General features: G+C 39.4%; 1 protein-coding gene across 1 annotated transcript in view; it reads left to right on the top strand.

Moving 5' to 3' along the window:
• The window catches only part of CRAMP1 (cramped chromatin regulator homolog 1), a 47226-nt gene that overhangs the window by 151 nt on the left and 34188 nt on the right, over positions 1-12887 (top strand). Inside the window, exons 2-4 of the mRNA XM_066560808.1 lie at positions 369-718; positions 9775-9968; positions 11408-11561. Of these exons, the coding sequence (XP_066416905.1) occupies positions 370-718; positions 9775-9968; positions 11408-11561 (697 nt within the window). The 5' untranslated portion in view covers position 369. The remainder of the gene's footprint in view (positions 1-368; positions 719-9774; positions 9969-11407; positions 11562-12887) is intronic.

Here is a 12887-nt window from a genome sequence, read left to right as displayed (position 1 = left end):
GCGGCTACCGCTCCTCCGGCGCTGGCGAGCGCTGCCACACGCCCGAGTTTGGCCGGGCGATTTCTCGGCCAAAGGCGGCCCGGAGCCCTTCGGGACAGAGACGGAGGGCTACCGGGGGCCTCTGGCTGCCGTTTGGGCCGGTTTGGGAGGGGTTGTGGCGGGGCTTTCCCCCTCCCACCCTCGGCACAGGTTGTTGGGTCGGGACAGCAAACGAAGGGGGATTTAGTAACAAACAACGGCGGCCATGTTGAGAGGAATTTCTGCAGCTAAACTTCTCCCCTCTCAGCCCAGGGGTTTCTCTGCCTCCCCGGGGGGCTCCCTGGTCTGACTGTGTTCCCCCCCTCTTTTCTCCCTCTCCTCCCCTGCAGGATGACAGTGAAACTGGGAGAGAGCAGCGGGGAGGAAGGGGTGAAAAAGCTGGGCAAGAGAGCAGGAGGAGATGAGGAGTCCCTGGAAGAAGAAGGGGCAGGAGGAGGAGGAGAGGCAGCTCCAGGCAGCAGCAGCACAAAGAAAGAAGAGAAGATCATTAACAGCAACACTACCAGCAGCTCCCCACCGAACCCCAGCTTGTCACCGGCCCCTGCCTCTCTCCAGCCCTCCCAGAGCCAGGACCAGCATCATTTTCTAAGATCCAGTGTCAGACCTCAGAGCAAGAGACTGAAGAAGGATTCCCAGGCATCCTCCTCGGTAGGCAGCAGCACTGCCGGGAAAGGCAAAGGTACTGTGTTTTGACACCCTAAAAACATGCAGGGAAGGGGGATGGCAAAGAGGGAAGGCACCTGGGGGCTGTGGGATGTCATTCTCTTTCTGTAGATGCCGTCTTTTGTTTGGTTTTGGGAAGGTGTTTTGGGGCTTGTTTCTCATGGCTGAAATCTTCTTTGTGTCCTAAGGCTTCAGCTTCTCTGCTGCCCACTGTCCTCTGCACTTCCAGAAATGGAGGGTCTGGATATTTATGTGGAGGAGGGAAAAATTCTACATTATTGAAGCAAATCTTTAATGTCTTTATTTCATCTCTCTTGAGTTTTGGGAAATTCCTGTATTTTTATTAGGAATCAGACTCTAGCTAGCTGTGTAATCAAGTGGCTGCACTCTGAATTCTGTTCTTGGATAGTAACAAAATATTCACTGGGTGCTAGTTAACATAGGGAAAAAAATCCCACCCACAAGACATTGGCGATTTCCCCCAGTTATTTCTATTATCCAAATAATTATTTTGGAAACAGCAATGAAGTACAAATATTGGCATATTTGTTTCTAAGGTATTGGGAGTCCTGTTTCACAACAGTTTGAGCATCTATGTGATTTGAGTTTTTATTAAGATTGGTTTGTATACATCTGAAGGTCTGTAGGTACGGACATACATACACCTGCTTTTCTGCTTAGCATTGGAGACAAGAATTTGACTTTTTTTTTTGGTGCTGTTTCTAACTTGAATAGCTGGAAGGCAGCAGGGATATTTAAATATTTTGGCACTATTGTGTGTGCTCAGCAGTGACTGATGACATCTCAGCACTGCAGTTGAGCTGTACTTGAGCCTAATTTTGGATATCATGTGCTAAAGTACTCAAGTGTTATTTTCTGTTAATTTTTGAGAAAAACAGCACTCAAAGATTGCATCAACATTTCAAATAATGAAATTTACTCTTGTCTGCTAAATTGAAGTATAATTCCATGTAGCATAAATTTGTCTTGGAGGTTACCTCACTCCTGTCCATCTCAGGGGTGTGCACATGCTGGGCATTAAGTAAGCATTACAGTTACGATCGTTTTGTGTTGCAGTAAAAAAGCAGTGCAAACTGGGATATTTTAGTTATTGTTATATCAGAAAAATGTTCTTAAACACAGTTGCTTGACACTTGGTATAATTGACTAAAGTATTTCTAAATACCTTAGTAAGTCCTCTTTAATCTCTTGAATGTCAAATGAAAACTCTGTGTGGTGGTAGAGGACAGAACAGAAAGGCCTGCATAATTTTTATTCCAGTTGCATGAAACCAAATAAACAAACAAATGGAATACCCAGGAGTGTTTAGCTATGTATAATTAATTCCAGGATTGTAAATAGTGCTGGATGTGAGGAGGTGTTTCTTTGAAATATGTCTTGTCTGTGATTCACAAGTTGAATATGTCCATTTGAAATTATTCCATTGATTTGGAAGTCCATGCATGTGTGAACAAGTACATGTGTTTGTGTAAGTGTATATTCGTGTTTGTACATGAACATTTATTTCCAATTCCAGAGCAGCAGAATGATTTTTAACTAAGAATATCCAGACAATAGGAAAAGAAATTTCATTCACTTTTGCAATTCAGATTCCAAAACAAACATAAGAAAATTACATACTGAACAGAAAATATTAACTCAGTAGTCATGGATAGTGCTTGCAATCGCTGTACTATGTTGTCAGGTTTGGGAGAACTTCTTAAATTCATCAGGAGTGACAGTGCTAGAATTATGACTGTGCTTTTGCTTTTTCAGTTTTAAGAGCAGCCGCAGCTCTGCCTTGCCAGATTTGGTGTGATTGTGTCCGATTGATTGGATTTTCTGATATGGTGCAGATTATAATTGTTAGATTTTGGGGAACCGAGCCATGGAGCGGGATCCTTTCTAATTTGAGCTCTTTATGTTCACAGATGCCTAATGAGAGGTTTTCCAGGCTTGTCTAAATTCTTCCTTGTGGAATGCCTTGTGATCAGAATTCATAGTGCTCTGTGTTCCGAGGGAAGTGTCAGAGCCAGCTTCTGATAGGGAATGAATGGAAAGGTGGAGCTGACTAATAAAGATTGGACTTAAATCCTTTCATTTAGCTGTCCCACTAACTTTCTCCTCCCTCTGTAAGTATAAAAATGATGAAAAGCTGGAATGCATCAGCTCTCAACCTGAAAGCTTTTGCATTCTTTATGTCAAAGTCAAGGTGATGGCTGCACAAGTAACTCTGACAGTGGCCAACTGGAGTGACCAGACCACGCCTATGCTTGGTCCCGTGAAACCAGAAACTTGTTTTTGTCATAGGCATTCAATAATGCTGTGTAACCCTTAACATTTTATCGAAGTGATTCTACTTCTGGAACCTCTGTATTCTGAAAGGCAGACTCTCACTTGCCAATTTTTAAGGAGTGTGATCAATGCATTTACTTTCTTTCAAATTGTGGTTGCTCAGCAGGTGATGGTTTGTCTTCAGAAAAGTTTTGAAAATAGTATTTTTTTTCTGTGTGTTGCAAATTCCTTTTTACTGTTGACATTCATGCTTTTAGGGTCCTTAATTGTAGCAGACAAATTATTGATAAACGTGGCTATAAATTGTGAAAAGAGTGTGCCCACTCAGCAGCTGCTGACTTTTCAACTTTATCTTACTGTGGTTCTGGGAAGCTTGCTCATAATAATTCTCAAGTTCTGCCTCGTGGAGTGTGTAAACATGCTGCTGATAGTCAGATTGCCCTGATGTACTCTTTAATTGCACCTTTGAATCCTGCCTCTTGCCTTTTGTGTACTGAGGTGCTCTTTTGAGTTTAGGGCAAAAATTACATAGGAAGTAATACAGTGAAATACAGTTTGGAAACTATTTCACTTCAGGAGCCAATCCATTTGGAATTGTGGGAAGGTTTATCAAATTTTCTGCACAAATATCTAAATCTCTGCTTTTTTTTTTAGAATTATTATCGTACTCTGTTCATCATCTTTTAATTGTATTTTCAAGGTTGTAGTCTACACCTCAACTGATGGATGACTTTTAAAGCATGAAGGTTTGAAAGGAAGTCTTCAAGTAACTTGCATGAAACCATAGCAGAAACTTGAAGGACTAGTGGTGTCGAGACAGTTTATTGGGGGAGTTCTAATGCAGAGAGGTCTGTTGAGGCAGGAGATGCAGACCAAGTTAAGGTTGCTGAAAAAGAGGCATTTTTGAGACTTTGCTTCTCAAACACCAGGATGCCACATGGTTGCTGAGCACAGCTGTTAAGGTGTGTTTTGAGGCTTTGGTCCATGAAGCCAGGGTGGATGGAATATGTGTGCATGCTTGTGTTGTGACCACATTGGTAAAAGGCATATCGGAATACACTGCCACAATGTGCTGTAGGTGTAGCTTGAACTAGAGTAGAGTATTGCCATTTTCGTGTTTTTATCCATTTTCTGAATGCAGAATGAAGTCAGGAGGACTAGCCTAATGGTGATGAGCTGAAGCTTGAAGATGTCTTTCATGCTGTTCTGGATTTATTCCTAAAAGTCTAGAATGTCTCAAACAAGTATTTGTGTTAGTTTTGAGGTAATAATCAGTTCTTTTTTGAAAAAGGACTTATTCAGCTTAAAGCTTAATTGAATTAAAGTGCTCAATCTTTTGGCATGGTATAGAACTTGCTTAAAAGCAGTCTGGTTTGTTTCAGCATGCCAAAGTTTCATGTTTGGTAGCATGTGGGTTAAATAAACTACTGTCTTCTGTAGAGAGGATGTAGATACCAAAAAACCTGATGTATGTGCTTACAGTGTGTTCTATTGTAACTTCCTGAGTTCATGTGTTGCAGAATATATTGTAACCATTGAGATGTTACTCCTCCAGCATTATTTCACTGAGACATGAACCACTGTTTAAAACCTACTGGCACAGTCCATTGTTCTGACATTCTCCTTAATTCTGTCCATCTCACTTGCACTTAGTACCTCTTCCTTCTATCCTACCCTGACATGATTCATTCTTTGCCATCCCATTTACACCAGTTCTCCCTCCCTCCCTTTTGAAGTGGCTCAGGACCAGGACTCCACAGTATCTCATCCCATGCCACAAGAGGAGGATTTTCTCCTTCTGTGCAGTAGGTACTGAGCTCTGACAGATGTCTGCCTGCAAGGCTGCACAGCCACAGTGTTAAGTGGAACTTTATATTGAGCTTTATGGTTGTTTTCTTCAGGAAGAGCAAGAGAATAGTGATTTACAGGGGATGGAGGAGTGACCAAATGTATAATAAACCATGGGGGGTTTTTTATAGCTCTTCTGGGTTAGCTCAGATAGTGCTGCCTTTGATACATTGTATACTAAACAGATCCTGTCCCTAGAGAGAAGCAAGCCTTCAGTATAGGTTTGCTAGAAGGCTCGGCTTGACAATTGACACTCTGTATGTTTTTAACACATTCAACTATCTCTAATTTTCTAACTATTAGCAGTTAGGAGAAGACAGGTTACCATTGTCTGTGTAGGACAGTTACCAGTTGAGCCTCAGATTAGCTGAGTTGGTTAGAGCATGGTATTAAGAATGCCATGGTCACAGGTTCAGTTCCTGTGTAGGCCATTCAAGTATGAGTTGGACTCAGTAATCCTTGTGGGTCCCTTCCAACTCAGAATATTCTGTGAGTCTGTGTTTCAAACTTTGGATGTTAATTCACAACAAGAACACTTTATGGCATAACCCTGCCATAAGACATAAGCTGTTCTAGACTCGCCCTTCTCAGGTGTCCATGCTGTGTCCTGTGGAGGCAGGGTGGAAACTTCCTTTCCAGTTACAAAGTTAGCAAAATGAAGCTTGACTTGTGGGGAACTTGTCTGTTACAGGTTGACATTTGCATCCCACCCTTCGGGGGAGTGAGTTAGTCCTTGCATTTGGTATTTGAACTGCAGCAGGCAAGAGTGTGAATGCCCCATCTTGTTTATAGAGATATTCTCAAATGAATGCTCCACCTACAGTGACTGGTGTTTCCTGGAGAAGTTAAGATGTTGTGAGCTAAGCCTATAATCCAGCCTCTATGTTGGGATACAAGGGTGTAGTGAGAATTTACTCTGGGGATTCCAGCTTCTGTGTGTGTGTAATCTGTCACAGAAGATACGAATCATCTGGCCTGTAAGAGCTGTCAGTGGAAGACTGAAAGGCAAATTCTGAGATGCTACCTAGAAGGAAGAAGTTGTGGCAGTAGTCAGTATGAGATCCTAATACTATCAGTGTCTGTTATTTTAAACATGTATTCCATTGTTTGTCATTTTCATATCAGATTCTGAAATTGCAATTTTTAAATGTCTTTATATAAATTTTTACAAGTGTTTATGTTTTGCTTTGAACTACAGAGACAGCTTTTTCCATGGCAATGTAGTTTGATATGATAGTATGCCAGTCACAGATAAATGACGTTCTAATAATGGGACATATAGATGGGTAGAGAACACTGGGCAAAAGGAAGGAATAAGTTTCTCTGGAACACTGGTGTTCTGACCCATGATTTTGTTGGGCATTGCAGTTCAAATACTGAGTACAAAAACCTGGAGTCTTTGCAAACTGTGTTGAAGGCTGAGGGAAAATGCTGGCAGTCATATCCAAATGACGGCCTTGTACCTTGTACACAAGGTCTGGTGCTCTGGTATACCTGGAGCAAGGGGAAGGAGTTGTTACAGTTGTAATGATGTGGATGTCTAGGTCAGTGGCTGGGAGATGAAAGATGAGTAGACAGTGGGAGAATGTCCAGCTTGTCTTTGTCTTGTCTTTTCTATAAATGATTTCACATTGAACAAACACCTCAGCAGGTTGTTAAGAGTGAGTCCCCTCCTTCTCCCCAGCATTCTGAAGCAGTAATGGTATAGCTGGCCTCAGGGGAGCTCCTTGTTTTAATGCTTTGATGAAGTTTTAAATCATCCATTATTGGGAATTAATAATAGAATCGTCAATCATTAGTGAAGGGATGAAAGCTCATTAGCTGTTCTGTATGTTACAAGAATTGCATACAGTAAGATTGAAGTAGTGAATTTATGGGGGGTAATATATTGATGTATGACTGGTCTTGTTTTTGCCTTTTATCCTGAACTGGTCTATGGTTCTTTTTTTTAGAATATAGTACATTCCATTGCCATACCAAGGTTCAGTATACTCTAAGATGGATTGGGATAACCTGATGATAAATATTACCATGCACAACAGTAAGAAAGTTTATGCAAAGGAATGATAGAGCAAATGCCTTTGTTCCTGAAACAACTGAATGACACGTAAGAGCTTTGTAGAGGGTGACAGGATATTCAGGTTTTTACATCTTCATATACAATACTCTGAACAATTGTCTGGATGGTAATTTATAAAAGAGTTTAAAACAAAAGAGATTCTGATAAAATTCCCAGAACTACAGTTTGTCTTGTGGAATAGTAAGTGTGCATAAAAGAACAAATGATCAGTTATGAGCTACATGTCCTTTGTAGAAGTTGAATTCATGGAGTCCTCAGCATGTCCATTAGAACTCTTCAGTCCATCTTTTACCTACCACTAAAATATAAATGAACATTAACTGAACTTTAAATTCTAATGAGAGCATAAAATCTTCACTGACACTTTAGCTTCTGATGCTTTTTAATAAGGAAAACTTTGTGTACCAAGTGTACTGAACAATCTTTAGAAAATCCTTGATAAGATCTGTTCTTCAAGCAACTTACTTAGGATTGTATTTACTTGAGTAAGTATTAAAAAAAATAAAATAAAAACTCCCCCAGAAACCCCAGACAAAAACCAACTACCCAGCACACAAATGAAACCCCCAAATCCTGCATTTGTTCTTCCTCTGAAGGATTTCTCGGTAGTTACGGATCTGTGATAAGAATAGTAAATCTGGACTGAAATCCTGTACCTGTCTTCTGATAAAGAACATCTTCTGTGTTGGGAGCTGGTAGCAGCAGGAGATTGGAGATTGAGTTTGGGGACTGACTTGTTTGACTTTCCCCTTCTTGACCAAAGATTTGTATTTCATTACTGTGCAAATTATGATATTCCAATCTCACATTTGCAGAATGAGGAAGTGTCAGTTCTGTCTGTGTTGAGTTTCTTCTCAGCCATCTGTTAAAGTGATCAGTTTTTTTCTTATGGTTTCCTTTTTTTAAAGGATTTCCCTCCACAGTGCCAGAATTAAATGGCTTAAGTTTCAATTATTTTATTAGTGGCTGAAGACTTCAGGAAGTAAAGAAGCTGTTTATTTGAGAAGCTGTTTATAAGTGCATTTTCTTCTATATGTCTAATGGTTTTTCATGTTTTGCCTTGTATGCTTCCCTGTGGTAGACAGTAATTTTTTCAAAAGAGGCAAATAGTCATCCCTAGAAATAAAAGAAACATTAACTCCAAAATAGTCAAAATATCATATTTTATATCAAGTAAATATTTATTGTATGCATGAAAAAAATGTACTTTCACACATCCTGTTATCTTCCAGGTTTGATTTCAAATATTCTCCATTACTTGTGCAAACCACCTTCTCTAGGATTTGGAGAAAATATTATTTTGTTGCCCAAAGGAATTACTTTCAAATTGCAACTGACTTGTTAAGATTTACATACAAGTCTTTAAATCTCTAAAGCATGATGGGCCTGTAACAGCTGATTCTTCTGATACTTAAAAAAAAATACTGTTAGAATTGTCAAAGTGGGATCTCTGGATTCTTGAATGAGATGTATATGTATGTGTGTGTGTATATATATACATATATATATATATATGTATGTATGTGTATATATGCATATATGTGTGTGTGTGTATATATATATATATAAAACAGTGGCTTTGTCAGGTAAGAAACCCTGCTTCATGAAGTTGAGAAAAGATAACTGAACTTTTTAAGCCTAATTATGAGAATTATGTTGATATATATAAAAGTTAGGGAAACCAATTGGGACGACTGTACTGTACAAACTGGGTGCATAAACAAATAAGCTAAGGCAAGCAAATATATCATGAGGTAAAACACAAAATGTAAAGGCCAATACTGGAGAAAAGCAAAGTGTAAGGAGCATTCTTTATAAATAAGCCATGAATGTTTAGTGTTAAAAGACTTCTGCTTTATTAAGTACATGTCTGCATTGATAAGGACAGACAAATCCTAAATAATTTTTAAAATAAAATTGAAGATAATTTATTTTGGAAATATAAGTTACTGGGAATGTTTATATTCTCACGGGAAAAAAAAAAAGAGTCCATTTTGGAGGGTTTACCTTAGTTTCTGGATTAGCACTCTGATATACATTGTCAAACTAGGCATGGTGTTTTGTGTATAGATTTTCCATCCTGTTTTCTTTCCAGGTCCCTACTTGAGTAAACAGCAAATTCTCTTCAGTTTATCCAGCATTATTCTCATTTCTTCATACCTCTTTTTCCATGTTCTTTGGATGCTGATAACTGACAAAGGGACAATCAAGATTACACCTCTGTGCCTTTTTCTGAAAGCCACAGCAGGATTTGGGAAAGGAGAATGGGTTGAAACTTGCTGTCCTCTGGATAGCTGAAGTTTTACTAGATGGGCCATGTCAGAGGTGGTGCCCTGAGGATCATACACTGTGGATCAGATTGTGGAAATGCTGATCTATCGTTGTGTGGTGAACTAAAGTCGACATCTCAATCCTGCCCTTTCCACAGTTATTCCGGAGGCAGTTGGATCAAACCAAGGACAAGGGTGTCACCGTTCTGCCTATTTTCCTCATAGACATCGCTTTGCTCCGTTGGTTAGCTCCCTGTTCAGCACTGCTCAGGAGGTCCCCCTGCCTGCAGGGCAGTGACTGCAGAGCTCAGCAGCATATAAGCATCAGCAAGGGTTAGCTGGTAGAGGCTGCTGTGGCACATTCCTGCTTATCTGTGTTACTTCTGGAAATAAAAAATTAAGCCATTGAAATCTTCCCCTTGTTTTTTGTGCTTTGAGATTTTATTCCTGTAAAATGAACCTTGTTATTTGCCCATTGTATGTCAAATGAAAAAGGCGAAAATTCTGAGTTACTCCCTTACCTCTATCCATGAATCTTCTTGTTGGTTTAATATTCACTCTGGTCATGGTTTTTTACAGCAGCAGATAATGGAGGGGCTGCACCCTGTGGCACATCAGGAATTCCTCCCAGCAATCCTGCTGGGAATTCCAAGTCAGCAGCAAGGAACCTGGGTTCCTCGACAGGAGAGAAGGAAGAAGGGAAGAAAGTCCGACGGCAGTGGGAGTCATGGAGCACGGAGGACAAGAATACTTTCTTTGAGGGGCTGTATGAGGTACATGTAGAAGAAAATAACAGGCATAGATGGCTTTGGTTAGAGTCTGGATATTCCTAAAGAAGGGTGAGATTGGCAGGAGCAGAAGGCCACTTACAGATGAGCATTTGTAGGGCCATACATGGGGCTGTAAAACAGCTGTCTGTCAGAGCTACATGTCAAAAGGGTCAAGTTTCTTTTTTTTTTTTTTCTTTAAATACACAGGAAAGATTTCTGAGTTTTATTAATAAATGTTTATAGTAAGTTCAGTTGTTATTTAATTATGGTTCTGTTTCAAATGAAAAATAATTAAATTATGTCCCCATCTGAACTTTCAAAAGCAATACACTTGCTCTGAAGTAATACCAAACAAGAAAAGTTGCTCTGTTCCAAAGAGAATTGTGTTTAATCTTTGGCCCTGAAGAGGCTAGAGCCAGTTCAGTCCTTGGGCTGAGAGACAAGAAGTTATAATCATCTTATCTTCTGTCTCTTATGTTTTATATGATGGATTCCTGCTCATCCTGTTCCTGTGATGATTTCAACAGCTTATCTGTTTTGAAACTACATGCCAAATGTAAAAAAAGCAGTGATAGGGAGTTTTCTTTGCACATGTGCATCTTTTTGAATTTCTTTTTTTTCATCATAGGTATGGTATCACATGCCTATGTTTTGTGGACAAAAGGAACACTTAAACAGTGTTTTCTTTTTTTTTATCTCCTCTGAATTGCAGTAGTATTCCTGGGAAGCAAGTAATTTTTAAGCCATTTCACTGATTTTTTTTTTGAATAGTGAACAAATTTTTCAAAAATTATTTTAAGGTGCATCCAAGACTCAGTTTGTTCAGTCCCTCCTACCGTTCATTTTGTGGCACTGCCTGTCAGAAAAGATTTTCATACTTTGTATTGAAATCAGTTCCAACCTTTTCCGAATACAAAAATTTTGTCTTAGCAGGAGTTAATGTGTATAAAATCAAGTCTTTTGAAACTCAAATTTTTTACTCCTAGTAACAGTAACATGAAATGTACTGCAAATAAAACTGCAGCTAGTAAATATAGTATGGTTTTCGTTTAGTCTGAAGTGGTGGGGGGAATGCAGAGGAAAGTAAAGAATGCTCAGGGAGAAAATCAATGTTTTTAGTCCTGCTACTTAACACATTTGTCAGTAAAGTTGGGTGATTTTTTCAATTTGCTAGCAACTTACTGTTTTTATTTTGAAACAACTAAAGAAATTGGAAAGTAATTAATTTGGTATCCATATTGCATTTTATATAAAACAAAGGAAGCCAGTGTCATTCTTTCACAGTTGAGTTCTGGTCCCCAAAAATTTTGTTTATGACCATTGAAGTCCAATTTTCCACAAAGAACCAAAGAACCCCAAAGCCCCTCACATTGTTTGACTTGACTTACAACAAGATCCAAGTTTGGATTTGAGTATTTCTATTTGATTTATTCTTTCTTCAGCATGGGAAGGATTTTGAAGCTATCCAGAACAACATTGCCCTGAAATACAAGAAGAAAGGCAAACCAGCAAGCATGGTGAAGAACAAGGAGCAGGTCCGGCACTTCTACTACCGCACCTGGCACAAGATCTCCAAGTACATTGACTTTGACAATGGTTAGTATTTACCAAAATGGGCTTGGTGCAAGGGTTGCAGTCCTGCCTTTTAGAGGTGAGGAAATGAATACTGAGGAGGAACAGGGAGTTCACAGTGTCTCACTTCTTATTTTTGTTAGCATGGCCCTATCAAGGTTCATGTTTTGTGAAAAATGCTTTCCAAAGCCTGGTGTTTATGTCACTACTGTTCTGTGAATTCACCACACCATAGTAAATGTAGATCCTTCTTTTAATACTGGGGGAAAACCAGGTTCAAGGAAATGTTTTTGTATTGTCAGGAACACACCTTCAAGAACTGCCTAGACATTAATCAGGCATGGTTCCATCAAGCACACTGACCCAGCACTACTTTGCAATTCTTGGGGGAAGTTAGAAACAAATCACAGTCCAATACAAATGTAAATGGTGACATATTTGCTCCCACTTTAAAGTTTGAAATTGTACCATGGGTTCAATAACTTATGATTCCCAGTGCCATATTCCCCTTCCCATTTTTTTCCCTCCTTCTGCAAGTGGTTTAATGAAAACAAAATAAGTGAGTCAGATAAACTGCTGGTGGTGTTTTTATAACAGTAACATTTTAATTTAAAATGGATTTTTATCAAATCCATACTACTTAGGAATGGGCAGAGAGGATTCAGCTTAGTCTGTGGGTGGCCTAATCTAAATAACAGGCTAAAGAAATTTTATTTCAGAGTGACCAGATTTTAGTAAGATTGAGTTGTTCTGACTTTAGGGTGTCAAAAATGTAATTTCTCCCATTAGCTTGTAATTAAGTAATAGTCTCCAGAGTTTTCTGGTCATTCTGATGGTCTATTCTAAGATGCATAAATTTGTGGTGGTTGAATTTTTTGGTCTTTGAATAACTCCTGAATATCAGCAAAATTTTGGATAGTAAATTCATCTATAGTCTGTGGCCAGAACCTCTCAAGTTAAAATAACTCTTCAGGGAGAAATGGATGTGGAAAGAAGTTAAAGGAATGCAAAGCTAGTGTAAAATACAATCTCTTTATCACAGAATCAACTAGTATGGAAAAGACCTTTGAGATCATCAAGTCCAACCTATGACCACCTTGTCAAGTAGACCATGGCACCAAGTGCCACATCCAGTCTTTTCTTAAACACTTCCAGAGACAGTGACTCCACCACCACCCTGGGCAGCCCATTCCAATGCTCGGTCATCCTTTCTTTGAAGAACTTCATCATTTCTGTCCTAGAGCTCCTCTGATGCAGGTTAAGGTTGTGTCCTCTCATTCTGTGACTCAATGTGTTAGAGAAAAGATTGACCCCCACCTGGCTACACCCTCCTTTCAGGGAGTTGTAGAA

Source organism: Molothrus aeneus, chromosome 16, assembly GCF_037042795.1.
Source record: "Molothrus aeneus isolate 106 chromosome 16, BPBGC_Maene_1.0, whole genome shotgun sequence".
NCBI lineage: Eukaryota > Metazoa > Chordata > Aves > Passeriformes > Icteridae > Molothrus > Molothrus aeneus.
Note: the sequence above shows the minus strand (reverse complement) of the source record. Positions and strands in the feature narration are given on the sequence as shown.